At 47.2% G+C, this 15670-nt stretch overlaps 1 protein-coding gene across 2 annotated transcripts in view; it reads right to left on the bottom strand.

The window, feature by feature from the left end:
* MAPKAP1 (MAPK associated protein 1) overlaps window positions 1-15670 on the bottom strand; it is a 198172-nt gene that overhangs the window by 31637 nt on the left and 150865 nt on the right. For both annotated transcript variants that reach the window (XM_061604012.1, XM_061604013.1), the window contains one exon: window positions 13884-14024. In XM_061604012.1, coding sequence (XP_061459996.1) covers window positions 13884-14024 — 141 coding nt within the window. The remainder of the gene's footprint in view (window positions 1-13883; window positions 14025-15670) is intronic.

Genomic DNA, 15670 nt, shown 5'->3' with positions numbered 1-15670 from the left:
CAGGCAGGGAGTCTCTCCCAGCACTGAGTGGAGATATATTAAACCTGGGACCTCCCTGCTTGCAATGCAGATGCTCTGCCACTGCAATTCACGTAAAGAGAAAGCAAGATTCTAGCCCTCATGGTTCTGAATGCAGGGACTGAATTAAACAGGAACTCTGGAAGCTGTCTTACACCGTGTCTGATCCTTGGTCCATCTGGCTCAGTGCTGTCTACACAGATTGGCAGTAGCTCTGCTGGGTTTCAGATGTGGAAACTCTCCCAGCCCTAACCGGAGATGCTGGGGATCGAATGTAGGACCTTTTCTGTGCAAAGCGTGGACTCTGCCACTGTGGCACAGCCCTTTCCTACCATGTCATCGTCAGGCTGAGAGGGGATTTTAGCATGGGCCTCCCCAGGACTAGCCTCGCAATCGTACCACTACCCCATGCCTATTTTCTACTACCGTTTCCACACTAGGCCGCATACAGAATGTACAGAATGCTAGAATGATGCCATCGACGCTCACAGAGGAACCCAGGAAGGTGCCTTAGATTTCATCAGACTCATTTGTCCATCTCAGTGTTGGTGACACTGCCTGGCAGCAATTCTCCAAGGTTGCAAAGCAGGGAACATTCCCAGCCCTACCTGGAGATGCTATCAGGGACTGAACGGGGACCTTCTGCATGCAAGGCAGATGATCTACCCACTGAGTTACGGCCCTTCCCAGGAAAAGGAAGCTGCCTTATACTGAACAAGACCATTGGTCCATGTAGCTCAGTACTGTCTACACTGCCATTGGGGACTGAACGGGGACCTTCTGCATGCAAGACCGATGCTCTACCCACTGAGCTATTTGTGTCCCCATATATGGTTATTTATTTATTTTTGGTGCTGTTTATATGCTAGGCTGTACATTGTTTTTTAAACATTGATTAATCGCCACTCTTGCAGGTTTGGCTGTTGTGGAAACTGGGGTTCTGATAATACATATTATTGAACGGCGCTCTGATTTTCGTACACTGCCCAGAGAGAGGAAGTTTTCCTGGAAGGAGGCATGAAATTCTGCTAGTATATAAATAAAATTGCTGCATAGATATAAAGACTTGACGGCGCTGCACATTAAATTTAAAATGAAAAAAGGCTTGCATCCAACTGTATTTTGCTCAGAACAGACCCATGGAAATCAATGGGCCTAAATAAGCCATGTCCGTTAATGTCAATGTGTCGACTCTGAGTAGGACTAGGGTTGAATGCGACCCAATAATAATGATGATACTAGTAAAAACAATTATGGGTGGTATTCAACGCTAGTGCTACTCAGAGTAGACCCAATGAAGTCAACAGACATGATTAACTTACGTTCGTTCATTTCAATGGGTGTATGACCCCAAAGTCTCTGCTCTGGCTTACGAGTAGAAAACAGTTACAGTATTATCATCACTTTGAATTTCACTGGTGAGCGAACAGAAGAACAAATTCAAGCTGCCTTTCCTCTCATCCAAGATGCCAAAGGAGCAAACTAAGAAGTTAATCCACCCTGGGAGAGGCTCAGTAATTTACAACAGATTCTATTACAGGATTTCCCCCCCCTCTCTCCCCCCATTCCTCCTCCCACCAACGCAACAACCTTGCCGTGCGGAGCAGAATTGGACAGCATCTCATTGCTTAACTTACAATTACAAGGTTTCTCCCCCTGACATGAGTGACCAAACCTCTCTATATACTTTTTCATAGTGGCAGCTGCGGTGGGGAAGACTTAAAAGTAATTACATTTTTAGGTCATGAGTTATAGGTCAAGGTCACGCTGAAATAGGCAAAAGGAATAAGGAGTATTTAAAAACAACACGCGGAGAGGCTGTTTCTTTGTTTAAAGCAAAAAAAAATAAATAAAAATGGGACAGGTCCTTTCCGTGTTCCTCTTTGGATTTCGTTGAAAAAGATATGAGATGATTCTTAGGATCAAGTTAGGAAGAAAGAAAGAAAGAAAGAAAGAAAGAAAGAAAGAAAGAAAGAAAGAAAGAAAGAAAGAAAGAAAGAAGGGAAGGAAGGAAGGAAGAAAACTGTAAGAAATGAAAATATTCTGTATTTCAGCCCCCCTCCGCAACATAGCCTTTGGCAAATTTAATCCAGCATAAAAACCACAAAGAAGTGGTTTAAACAACCAGGAGTCTCGTGGCAAAACTAGTGTGGCTCTTCCTCTGAAAATACATGGCAGTGTCCTAACACAGCATGGCCCTGATCCATAGCTTCACGCACACAGAGAGCTTTTGGACAGCAAAGACGTCCCTGCTTGTGCTATAAATAAAACTGAAAACAGAGGATACTGTGAACTTCTAAAACCCTCGATACAATTCCAAGGAGAGGTTTGCTAATGTTTTGGAAAGAAAAAATCCATTCATTTTATTCATTTCCAGTGTTTCACAGCACAATCTGATACATGTCTACTCAAAAGTGAGCCCTGCTGAGTTCAGTGGAACTTACACCCAAGTAAGCAAGTATAAAATTGCAATCTTATTGTATTTATCTACCATATTTATATCCTACCTTCCCACAGCAAATCATCAAGAAGGCTAAGAAAACAGATGTTCACTAAATATATCAATAGGGTAACAATTAAAAAGGCATCAACACAGTTTTCTAAAAATAGCAATCAAGAGGTCAGAAACAGCCGCAGACAAATCTTATTTATAAGCAGCATGCAGAAAAAAATCTGCTGAAATTGAACAGTCTTTGGTGCTTGACAAAAGGTAATGTTGGATTTCTCGCAGGAGGCGATTCCGAATTCGGGAAGACACCACTGAAAAGGCCTTGTCCCTGGCACACACCTACCCTCAGGAATGGATTGCAGTACCTGGGCAAATTCATAGCGAGAAAGGTTATAGGAGAACAAACCCCAACAAAACCTACCACTGATCAAAATGATAAGAGTGTTAATTTTGTTAAAGGCACCTGTAAAGCACACCTATGTCTCTAGACATGTATGAAGACAATCACATGCAAAAGTTCACAACTCTGACTGGGCTTGGTAGTCAAAGATCATTTCTATAGCCAGCAAGCCTAAGCACGTTTTAGTCCTCTACTCAATAAGGGTAATAGAGACATCACTTTTGTACCCACTGCTCAGTGAGGGGTCCCCCCCTCCCAGAAACACATTTTCAGCTGAGAAGGGGCAGATGGTGCATGTATGGGTCTTGTTGTAAACCCTCCAATCCATGGCATTGATGGTGCACCCCAACACAAGATGCAGACTGGTGCCATCCTGGAAAGAGGTGCTCTTTGTCTTCTTGGGATGCCATGAATTTAAAAAATCCCAAACACATCTCCTGCGGTAGAGTATAGTAGGAGCCTTCCCCACAGATCAATGGCATTAAATTTATGGCCAACGCTGGCAAGTTGGCAATCATATCTGTGGACTCCTGACCACTTGTAATCAGACCAGTAACACTGTCAATATTTTAATTTCATGTCAGTGTTCATTTGTACCAACTTTTAACACAGGAAACATAGAACGCTGTCTTAGGCCGTGGGTCCATTGGCCTCAGTATTACGGCTCAGAAACCACCATATCTTCTGGAAGGCCTCGCCTGATATGAACCTGCTCAGATCCTTAGATTTTCTTCTGAGGCCCTTCTCTACGTCCCCCCTCTGAGGAAGGCTTGGAGGGCGGTGATATGGGCGAGGGCCTTTTCGGTTGTGGCTCCCCTTCAGTGGAACACTCTCCCCAATGTGGTCCGCCTGGCACCTTCACTGACATCTTTTTGGCGTTGGGTAAAGACTAACTTTTCCCCTCAAGCTTTTGATGGACTGAGATGCTGCTGTTTTGCTAGTGGTAAACAGTAAATAAGTAAAATGAGTTGTAGGCGCTTTGTAAGAACCCTTGTAGGCAGTGGCTCTCCAGGGTTTCAGACAAGGGTCTCTCCCAGACCTACATGGAGAGGCTGGGCGTCGATCCTGGGACCTTCAGAATGCAAAGCACGTGATATGCCACTGAGGAATGGCCCTTCCTGGATGAAGGTGCAGATTGGGATGGCTGATTAGTGCCTTCAAAGTGGCTCTGGTTTTTCCTCCTCTCGCCACGTGCAAAGAGGAGCGTGTGCACTGGCCTTTGGAAGACTGCTGTGCTAGCCCCGGCATGGCAATGGACTCTTCTTGGCTGGTGCCATTTTGGCTACACAATGATCAACATGCACCCATGAACTTGGGAAATAGAGGGAAGGATAGGTTCAGTTACCACAGAGCCCATTATCATAGCCTTCCACATATACATCTTGTTCACTATATGGCAAGCTGGTCCTTTCATCTGTTTCGGAAAGATGCTTTAAGAATGAGTTCTAGATGTGCAAAGACTCTGGAGACAATTCATGGGCTCAAACTGAAAAGAAGCAGTACTGACGTAAAATCTATAGGCAACCAGTTTTCTGGGTGTGACAACTTTCTCCAAAGGTTTTCAAAAGACATTTTCAATCGGCCCTTTGAATTCTTCCGGCACTAGGAATATTGGTATTGTCTCCTCTTTGTGGCTACCCTATTCTGGGCTTAGTGAGCTGCTACCAAACAAAATAGATAGTACTGGCTAGATCCCTCCCTCCCGGCTGAAATGAAACATGAGAGGCCACATCTGTATTGGCATTCCGCCGGTTTTTGAAGACGCACCTGTGCACACACACAGATATTCCCTTGATCTTTTGATCCAAGCCTCCAGTTTTCATGGCTCTGTTGTTTTAATGGGGTTGTGTGTTGGGGGGGTTGTCCATTTTAGTTTTGGATGTTTACATTTTAATGGGATTGTCTTATTGCCTTTATTAATTATGGAGCAGCCTACGGTCAAGGCACCTGTGCACCAAGGAGAGCTCCTAGAGAGCAGCTTGTTCCGACAAGGGTTGGAAGTGAACTGAGGCCTTTTGAGCCTCTGCCTCCGCCCCCTTGTGGAGAGTGCAGGGTCTTAAAAGGCCAACCCTCTGGCCTGAGGATTGGCCTCACTCTCACTTTTGTGGCCTCTCGCCCAGCATGCTCCCTGCTAGGGATGTAAGGATCTGTTAATTTTGGTTCCCTCGGTTCCTCATTTTTCTAATTTTAAATTTGGTTCCTCACATTTCTGCAGCAATTTACGTGGTTTTTTTTTTTTTTTTTTAAAGAAAACCCTCACAAAGTCTTTAGCCTTTTAGTGTGAATTTCTCCTAGCAAATACATTTGTGTGTGCCGTTTTGACGAATGTACACGTTGCGCAATCAATTTATCCTAATATAACGCATTTCTGTATGTCATTTTCACCGATATATTTGCTTTGCACATACTTCCCCCTAATATATGAATTTTTGTACATGTTGCTTGGCTGGAGAACTGCATCGCAAACTTCGCTGAAGTGCAAATTTTGAAGGGTGGCTGTGTTTTGGTTTTCATAATTGTTTCGGAAAGTGCAAGTTTCATAAATTCGGCTTGAAATGCGAACTGAATCGAATTCTCCCCCACCCTGAGTCCCTGCACTGTTGGACTGGTGAGGTATTGGGGTTGGGTGTCGGGGGCACTGCTTGGCAGTGGTTCCGCTCCTACTTCGCGGATCGTCCCCAGAAGGTAGTGCTTGGGGAACATCACTCGACACCATGGACTCTCCATTGCGGAGTCCCTCAGGGGTCGGTTTTGTCCCCCATGCTTTTCAACATCTACATGCAGCCGCTGGGTGCAGTCATCAGGAGTTTTGGAGTGCATTGCCATCAATATGCTGATGACACGCAGCTCTATTTCTCCTTTTCATCTTCTTCAGGTGAGTCTGTTGATGTGCTGAACCGTTGCCTGACCACGATAATGGACTGGATGAGAGCTAATAAACTGAGACTCAATCCAGACAAGACCGAGACACTGCTGGTGAACGCCTTCCCTGCTCAGATGGTGGATGTTCACCCTGTTCTGGATGGGGTTACACTCCCCCTGAAAGAACAGGTACGTAGTTTGGGGGTTCTTTTCGATTCTTCCTTGTCTCTCGAGGCTCAAGTGGCCTCGGTGGCACGGAATGCATTTTACCATCTTCGTCTGGTAGCCCAACTACGCCCCTATCTGGACAGGGACGACCTCGCCTCCGTTGTTCATGCTCTGGTAGCTTCAAGATTGGATTACTGTAATGCGCTCTACGTAGGGCTGCCCTTGAAGACAGTTCGGAAGCTTCAGCTGGTGCAGAACGCAGCTGCCAGACTATTGACGAGGACCAGTCGGTCTTCGCATATAACACCTATTCTGGCGCGTCTGCACTGGCTCCCTATTTGCTTCCGGGCGAGATTCAAGGTGCTGGTTTTGACCTATAAAGCCTTACACGGCGTGGGACCTCAATACCTTGTGGAACGCCTCTCTCGATACGAACCTAACCGTTCACTTCGTTCAGAATCTAAGGCCCTCCTCCGGGTACCAGCTCATCGGGAAGCCCGGAGGGTGGTTACTAGATCTAGGGCCTTTTCTGTGGTGGCCCCTGAGTTGTGGAACAGCCTCCCCGAAGAGGTACGCCTGGCGCCTACACGTCTATCTTTCCGGCACCAGGTAAAGACCTTTTTATGCTCCCAGGCATTTTAATCTTTTAATTTTCTTAATCTTTCTACTTTTAACATGTATCCTTCTTAATTTGTGTTGTATTTCGTTTTTGTTGTGCTTTCTGTTGTTTGTTTGTACATGTTTTTGTGATTTTTTACCATGATATATTGTATTTTATCTTGTTTGTTCACCGCCCTGAGAGCTATTCTGCTAAGGGCGGTATATAAATTGAAATAATAAATAATATAAATAAATGATGGGAGGCACTCATCTCTTCAGGCCCGGGAGAAGGTGCCTGTGAGAATCCTGGCTCCGGTTCTACAGGCCCTGGTGCTGGTTCAAATGGGTTCCCGCCTGCCAGCCTTGGGTTCAGTAATCCCTTAACCCCCAGCATCAGACTCAGTCCCAGGAACCTGTTCTGGCTCCTTAGCTGGTGACGCTGTAGCCTGTGACTCCGTGTCCTGGTCACTGCTAGCCTCCAGGGTCATGACAATACCTCAAACAATTTTCTGCAGGACCAGTGCCCAAAGGAGTCTCTTTGTTTTCTTTTAGCTGTGGACATTAGTTTTATGCATTTCAAAGGATCCACACAGGGGTATCTACGCATTTCCCTGAATGTATTGTTTTTTTCATAAGGGTTCTGGGTGTGCTCACCTGGGCCACTCAGCACCTGGCTTTGGGGAGGGTCCACAGTTCAGTGGTGCAGCATATGCGCAAAAGGTCCAAAGTTCAGCTTCTGCTAGCAGGTCGTGGGGGAGCCCTCCCAGCAGATGGCACTGGTCTAGGCGGGCAACGACCTGACTCAAGAGGAGGCAGCTTCGTATATGATATGGCTGACATGTTGCGTGCCATCCAGCTGACCCGTCTCCATTTTGCGGGCCTCTCACTGGAGTATCTGGTGGGCCACTGCGAGAAGCAGATGCCGGACTGAAAGGGTCCCCTATTGGCCCGCTCCAGCTTCGGGTCTCTTAGGTTTGGTTTGGATCCATGTTTTTCATTTCCCCTCTGGCCGGGAGGGGAGAGAAATGGTGTTGATGTAACCTCGTGCTCTCCCTGCTTCTGACACCACATTGGCGTTATCTTTCTTAGGTGCCGCTGACTGTTTCGGATTATGACATTTCTATCCTGCCTCCCCTCCTCAGAGTGGCATTTCATCCTCACAGTATCCCTATGAGGGATGTCAGGTTGAGAAAGGGAGGCAGACGGACTCGCCCTAAGGCTACCCAGGGGCTTTGAACCTGCCCGCCTGCTCCCGTCCACGGTCTAAGCACCGGCCTGACTCGAAAACGTTACGGACAGAGCGTGGGCTCAATGACAGTAATCCATGGCTCTTATCCTGGAGTGCTTACCACCAAATGGGAAGACTGTCAAGTCCAAAAAATTGCAATATGGGGAACTGGGGCCATACAAACTGGACTGGAGCATTGCGGGGAGGTGGGGAGGCGGGCAGCTACCTACGTCCTTGGCTTCTAATCTCGGCAGTCAGAAAGATAGGAACATCGGGAGCTGCCTTATACTGAGTCAGACCTCCAGCTCAGTATTGTCTGCACTGACCGGCAGCGGCTCTCCAGGGTTTCCAGCGGAAGCCTCACCCAGCCCTAATTGGAGAAGGCGGAGATTGAACCTGAGGCCTTCTGCGTGCAATGTGGGTGCTCTGCCACTGAACTGTGGCCCTCGCCAAAAACACAGGAACCTGCCTTATATGGAGTCAGAACACTGGCCCATCTAGCTCAGTCACGTCTACACTGACTGGCAGCAGCTCTCTAGGTTTTTCAAGCCTGCCTGGAGATGCTGAGGTTTGAACCTGAGGCCTTCTGCATGCAAAGTGGGTGCTCAGCCCTTTCCCTAATGAGACCAGAAGTGCTACAGCCACGCTTTAACAAAAGCACAGTTACAATTCTGTCACTGTATTCAAGTACCCAACCACAAGCTTTGGCAGATGACACGTTTCTATGTCCCAAGGGCTCGTGGTCAGCTCTCGCTACGCTTGGCCTGGAGTGGACGAGTGTCCCGCCCCCAGACTCTGCCAGCTTATGCCATGGCAAACCAGTTTTGCAACCCGCTGACCAGATGCCTGGGCACCAACGTGGGGATGGGACACGGTGGCGGCTACCACCGCCTTTCCGGTCGCTTGCTCTGTCGAACCAACGTGGCTGACGACGGCCGGCGCTAAAAGGAAACCGGAGGCAGGAGGAACAGGTGACCTCCATGCGTGTTGTGTTAACCTTCGCTCCTGCAGGCGCCAAATGTAGCGTAACCCTCATTTGGAATCTGACCACTGCGGCCGAGCCGGCAGCAGTCCCAGCAGCAAAGGCACACGCATTTCAATTAATCAAGTGGTGCAATTTGTCACCCGAGCACCCACCCCTCCCATCCTGAGATCCCATATTTCAATTACGCACGGTGTCAAGAGCCCAAAAGGACGCCAGTAGCGTGTGCAGAATAAGAGGTGGTCAGGGTGGGGGAGAAACGCTGGGCTCTTCTCCATCAGGAGAGAAGCTTCTAGATTAGAACATTTCACTCTCGACAACCTGAGCATTAGTTGTCCAGAAATCTACATATCTCCCCTGTGAAAATATTACTAGCAGCTGTCGCCCTGATGTTAAAAAAAAAAAAGTCATCTTGTTTTCGCTCACAAGACAGGGTGGTGCAAAATGAAAACGCACAGCTACTTTATAATGGAAATAAAGCACATTACTCCCCCCTCCCCTCCTTCAATAGATTTAAAAAAACAAATACAAATAGCCCCTGCAGGCCTTCCCTTTATTAAAAAGAAAAAGGAAAGGGGGGGGAGAAGGAAAACAAAAATACGTTTCATTCAGTGCAACTCCCAAGAATTCGCACAGAGTGGAGTCAATATTGTTAATGCACCCATGTTAATTTGATAGGATTTGTCAGGTAACTCCACTGGAAAAATTATATAAAACTGTTCCAGATGAACAGATGATAGTGACATGAATTAAAGTGATAGAACAATAGTGGAATATAAACCAGAAATGACACCCAAAGTGGCTGTTGATTTATTGCCATCCTGAGTCTGGTTCTGGGCTTCCATGTATATTAGCACTACAAATCTGGGTCCATTTAGCCGAGAGATGCTCATACATACATCACCGACTCCTGTTCCAAGCCAAGGTCACTTCTCGTTGCATCAATCTTTTCCTACGGAGGCTACTTCACACTCACTCACACACACACACACACAAAAGGCAGTGGCTGCACAGCCATCTCGGATGGAGCAAACTCCCCTCTCCCACCCCCCAGTTCATCTTTCCATTTTATCATGTAAGATGCACTTTAAACTTCCTATTATTTTTATCTGCAAATTGTTGCTGCATATCCCCCATCTATTATGACCGTTATCACCGCATCGCTCGCACCTGCTGGCTCGTGCCCGCAACTGCAGGACTGCATCCTTTGTCAATTCGGCCCCGGCTCTCTCTCACCACCCCTGCCACCCCCTCCCCTGTTTGGGATGTTCGGTGCTAGGCCGAAACCTGTGCTGTTTGATCAATTCTGTGGCATGTTTTTTTTTTTAACAACCTGGTCCGCATAGCGGTAACATCACCATGGGGGGCGGCCTTATATGAGTCAGACTGTTGGCCCACTTAGCCCAGCGCTGTCTATCCTGACTGGCAGGGAGTTTTTCCCAGCCCTACTTGGAGATGCGAAGTGGGGATTGACCTTTGGACCTTCTGTGCCCAAAGCAGATGCTCTGCCACTGAGCTACGGCCCTTCCCCGGGTTTCAGTAAGGCATGGGAATTGGGTGTGTGTGTGTGCCAAAGGGTTCCCGGAACAGTAAGGTTTTGTGTCTGAAGCAAGTCCGAGAAGTGGCATCAGGCAGGGGTTGTGGGGGGCTTATTCAAGCATATGGGTCAGCAAAGGAGAAAGAGTGCAGGGTCATTTGAGGGTGCGGGAGACCCTCTGCACTTAGGATCTAGAAGACTTTAGGTGCAACCATCATCACACCTCCTTCTAACAGTGGATTTGGGTGGCTGAGTGCCGACAGGTACAGACCCACTGAAAAACAAAAGAGGGAGATGCCGGCGTGCTCGGCTGAAATCCAAGCTGTACAAATATACGAAACGTCTCAGGTGCTGGAACCTGCGGGAGGGGAGTGTGCCGCTGCGCTTGGGTCCTGCTTGCGGGCTTCCCATAGGGGCATCTGGTTAGCCAGTGGCAACAGGCTAGTGGACTAGGCGGGCGACTGGCCTGACCCAGCAAGGCTCTTCTTAGGTTCTTATTCAAAAAATGCTAAGCGGGGAGGGCAAACCCGCTCAAAAACAGCCCATGAGGACCAAGCAAGCGCAGGACCCTCCAGGAGCCACGGAAACGTTAATCGCTGGAAAAGAAAACCAACGGAGGGGCCAAGGAGTAATGAATGGGTCTCCTGGAGCTCCTTATAGGGCTGGGGAATCGTTGGCCCTTCAGAGGTTGTTGGACCTCAACTCCCATCAGCTCCAGCCAGCACAGCAAATGGTTAGAGGTGAAGGGAGGTGTCGTCCAGCAATGTCTGGAGGACCAAAGGCTCCCCAGCCCAGCCTTGTCGTCTCCTGGAGGAGGGGCTGGTTGACTGGCACCCTCGACTGGAGTGCTTCTGTTACGGGGGGTGAGGCTATGCTGCAATATTTCGTTGCCCAGTAATAGGAGTAGGAAGTCCCAGGGGGAGAAACGGGGTTTGCTCCCAGCTCAAATGTGTGCAGGGCTGTAGCCTTAAATGTCTCTGGCTCCCTTAACACCTCCTGGAACACCAACGGAATGCCACATTCCTCTCCCTCCAAATCTCTTCTGAAAATCAACATTTTCCAGCCCCATAGTCATCCTCCACCGGTGAAACAAACCCTAAGGACATTTACTTTGTTAATGAACTTCTAAACCACCTTTCATCCAGATGGATCCCAGGGCAGTTTACAAAGGCATTTCTTCCTATTCCATTCATTTGTTTTTCCCCCTTGCCTCTCCCATCCCTCTGATTCCTTCTTTATTGTCTAAAATGAGTTTGTGTGCCCCTTGGGGCAGGGACCTGTCACCACCACCACCACCATCATTATTCTTATCTCTGTGAAGTGACACGTGTACAGCCGGCACCTTCTAAACAACATCAGTGCCCAGTGCTCCGATGTCAGTTGGGCAGTGAATCCGGTCCAGCTTTTACTACAAACTTCCAAGAGCTGTCCAAAATGCTGATCTTAAATTTTTTGTGGGGTGTCTGTGTGTGGAGGAATACATTTCAGCACCTTGGATAGCTCCTTGAAAGTTTGGCCTAAAACCTGGAACGGATTCCACTGCTCCAATGAAATTGGAACCACCAGTCTCCATTGCCCAGCACATTGTGGTTCTCTGCCTTATTCCACAGCCTTGGGCGTGATTGAAGCACACCCAGAGCGTCTGGATGCATTCTCCACCCTTCATTTCCACTTCATGCTGCAAATGGGGTGCGTGTGGGGAACTGTTGCATTTTGAATGCTTCTCCCAACCTCAATCCCTAGATTATAGTACCCCCACTGGTTTTTCCAGAGTGACCATGCTCTTCCATGTGCGATCAGTGAGAGGCAGTGCACAAGGAGGCCATGCTTCCGACCTCATGGTGCGTCCAGGGGTTGTGTACGGAGGAAGGGTAATATCTAAGCAGCCCCCCAATTGGGTTTATTTCATAACGGCAGCTAAATGAGACTTACAAGGTTAACATACATGACGGGTGTTCCAGATTTTTTTTGGGGGGGGGGTTGAGATAAAATGTGTGACGCTCCCTCCAGGACTGAGTAAAGCTTGTCCCTTTGCTTTGAAACAAGCAAAAGCCATTTGTTTCCCAGTAACAGCCTCTCTGCGTTAACCATTTATCTTTAGTGATCTGTCACGACCTTTTCAAGCTCTTATTTTTGACAGCTTCCAGATACAAGTGAGTCAAACTTCCCTGGAAGGAAACTATCACCCCCAGATAGTTTGCTCAAGAGCAGAAAAACACGCTGAGCAAACGCAGCCCTCCATCAGCACCAGCATATAAATCCTCCCTTAACGAGACAGCGCATAAAAATGGGGCAGGGGGGTTGAGGAGGGAGCGAAAACAAAAACAAAACACAGGCCTCCAAGTCGATGCAACTTTCTGGGAAAGAAATACTTTGCCCGGCTCTGGTACGTGCATGCACTCAAGACCTGAAGGCTGGGGAAGGGCAAGGGTTAAGCTCTCGCAAGGGCTGTGCACAACCTGTGCTTAAAAATGCCCCAAGAACTCAAAATTCTGCGCCAAGAGAGGAATTCTGCAACCTGTCTCGTTTTTGCAAGTTATTTGGGTTGAAATGACAAATCGGAACACATTTCTCCCATGATAAGCCCAGGAAGTACCATCTTCGTACTGATTGGACATAGGGGCTATATCAAGGGTTCCCAACCCTTTTCTCCCCCATGGACCACTTGAAAATTGCGGGGAAGGTCTTGGCGGGCCACTTTGTGATTTTTCTTTTGGCGTGTTGAACAGGGGTGTAGTCGTTCAGGGTCTCGGAAGGTCATAGACCCCTCACTTTTTGGGGAGTAGGGTTCTGGCCAGGTCCCTATCTCTTTAGTGTCCTATGAGCCAATCAGCATAAAAGGTGGAGTGGGTTAGCCACTGAGATGAACCTTCTAACATGCTTTCTTGCCTTCTCCTGCTGATGGGAGCCAATCGGAGTGAAAGGAGGTGAGTCAGCAACTGAGAAGACTCTTCTCAGTAGCTAACACACTCTCCTTTCATACCAATTGGGTCCTAGAGACATCTGTAGTTGTGGGAGAAAGTGCATGTGGGCGGGAAGGACTGAAGAGTGTGAAGATGATGCAGAATGGAAGCAAGCGAGTGGCGGGTGCAGCTGTGAGGGGGCCTGGCATAACTCTTATGAAGGGACCCTGCACTTCTGAATTTGCCACTACACCACTGGTGCTGAAGCCACTGTAATTCATAGAGTTCCAATTGTAATGCAATAAAATCCAATGTAAGAAATGAAAGAAGCAATAACAATACAATTGAAAAGCCAATATGAATATTTGGTGTGATGGATGTGCTGTCTTCCGCTTCCTCGGACACCCACGGATCACCAGAATGAAGTCTACAGACCACTGTTGATCCATGGAACATCGTTTGGGAAGCCCCAGATGACACAATCAAAGGCATGTTGTACAGGTGTGAGGAACCTTTGGCCCTCCAGGTGTTGCTGAACTACAACTCCCATCCGCCCCAGCCAAGCATGGCCAACGGCAAGGGATGATGGGAGTTGTAGTGCAGCAACATCTGGAGGGCCAAAGGTTCTTCACACCAGTTGAAAGTGTCCATGAAAGCAAAGCAAGGCCAGAAGGCTGTAGGAAAAGGGTTGCAAATGGGGTTTTTTTGTTGGCATCGAGTGTGCAGACGGATTTACCTAGCTGAACATCTGTGGTGAACCGAAGTCGGTGGATCATGCTGACTTTGAAAGACTTGTAATGATGGCTGCTTAGCATGTCCTGAACGGTCGCAATGTCGATCTGCGGGTCTTCTTCAGAGATCTCCTCTCCTCTCGAACCTACACCAAAAATGAAAAGACAAAAAACAACAACATAAGGTCTGGTTTCCATCAACGTGCCTGCAAGGTAAAGGATTTTAGTGCAACAGTCATCACGGGTGAGCCACTATACTTTGGGTCAAAACCAGAATGTAATAAAATGCAGATTCTGCACTGGGACAAGTCAAATGTTATGCTAACCAGTCAAACTGACATTTGATTCAGTGCGGGTTGTTTGTTCTCTATTTTATGATTTCATAGTCTTATGATGTTTCAATGAGCGGTATTCAACAATAGTCCTACTCAGGGTAGACCCACTGAAGTTAACAGACATGACTAACTTAGGTTCATTAACTTCAGTGGGTCTACTCTGAGTAGGACTTAGTTCAATACAACCCAATTATTTTCATGTACAACCCCTTGATTATTTTTTTTAATGACGGCGGTTTATAAATATTCATATTCTCTCTCTCACACACACACACACACTTACACGTCTATTTTATTTATTTATTTATTTGTTTATTTATTTATTTATTTGTTGCTCTTGTATACCGCCCCATAGCCGAAGATCACTGATCTTCAACTGGTAGGTCAGAACCCACTACTGCAGGGGCATAATGAGAAAACATGATTCACTAGAAGAGACCATAATGCTGGGGAAAACAGAAGGGAGTAGAAAAAGAGGAAGGCCAAAGAAGAGATGGATTGATTCCATCAAGGAAGCCACAGACCTCCACTTCCAAGATCTGAAGAGGGTGGTTCATGACAGATGCTCTTGGAGGTTGCCGATTCATAGGGTTGCCATAAGTCGTAATCGACTTGAAGGCACATAACAACAACAACAAGGTTGCCTACTCCTTCACTGTTGGGTCGCAGCCTGACCTAAGGTGAGTCATAACAGCTGCACTACCACATAGAAATACATGGAGTTGTATCCTATGTTAGTTCTACCCACAAGTAAAATTAACCAAAGATGGTCATGTTCATTAACATCATTGGTTCCACGGTGAGTAGGAATGGCAATGGATACAATCCATGGTGGTAGTAGTAATAATAATAAATAAATAATAATAATAATAATAAAGAAATGGGTCCCCAAACGCATGTCTGTGTTACAGGTAGGTCCTGGGTCTGAAAAGGCTGAAGACTACTGGCCTATTCCATCAGGCTATAACAGAGAAAGAAATGGCGCTGCAGGGCCACTCCAATGGCTCTGCTGGAAGACCAACTCCATCTGGTTCCTCCCTCAATTGTCATCTAGCTATTCCATCAGGTTATAGCAGAGGGAGAGATGGGCCTGCAGGGCCTTCCCATCAACTCAGCTGAGAGACCAGTGGATTTTGGGATCCTCCTCTACTTCATTCCAGCTGGTCATTATGAGAATTCTGAAACAAGGAACTAGCACCTGAGTCCACTTTTTTCCTCGTCCCAACCCATCCTCCTTTTCCTTCTGTGTTGCACCTTTTCGATTTTGAACCTGAAGGCAGGGAAAGCCTTACTATGGGTATTTGTAAGCCACTCTGGGAGTCTTTTTCCCCTCTTCCTTCAGCTAAAAGGTAGGGCAAGAATGCTTCAAATATATAAATAAAACATGCCGCAGAATTTATTCTGATCCTGCACGTTTGGGGGTGGTTGGGTTATTTATTTAGCAACACTTCACATTT

The sequence above is a fragment of the Rhineura floridana genome, chromosome 20 (assembly GCF_030035675.1).
Source record: "Rhineura floridana isolate rRhiFlo1 chromosome 20, rRhiFlo1.hap2, whole genome shotgun sequence".
NCBI lineage: Eukaryota > Metazoa > Chordata > Lepidosauria > Squamata > Rhineuridae > Rhineura > Rhineura floridana.
The sequence above is the reverse complement of the archived record's forward strand: the minus strand, read 5'-3'. Positions and strand labels throughout refer to the sequence as shown.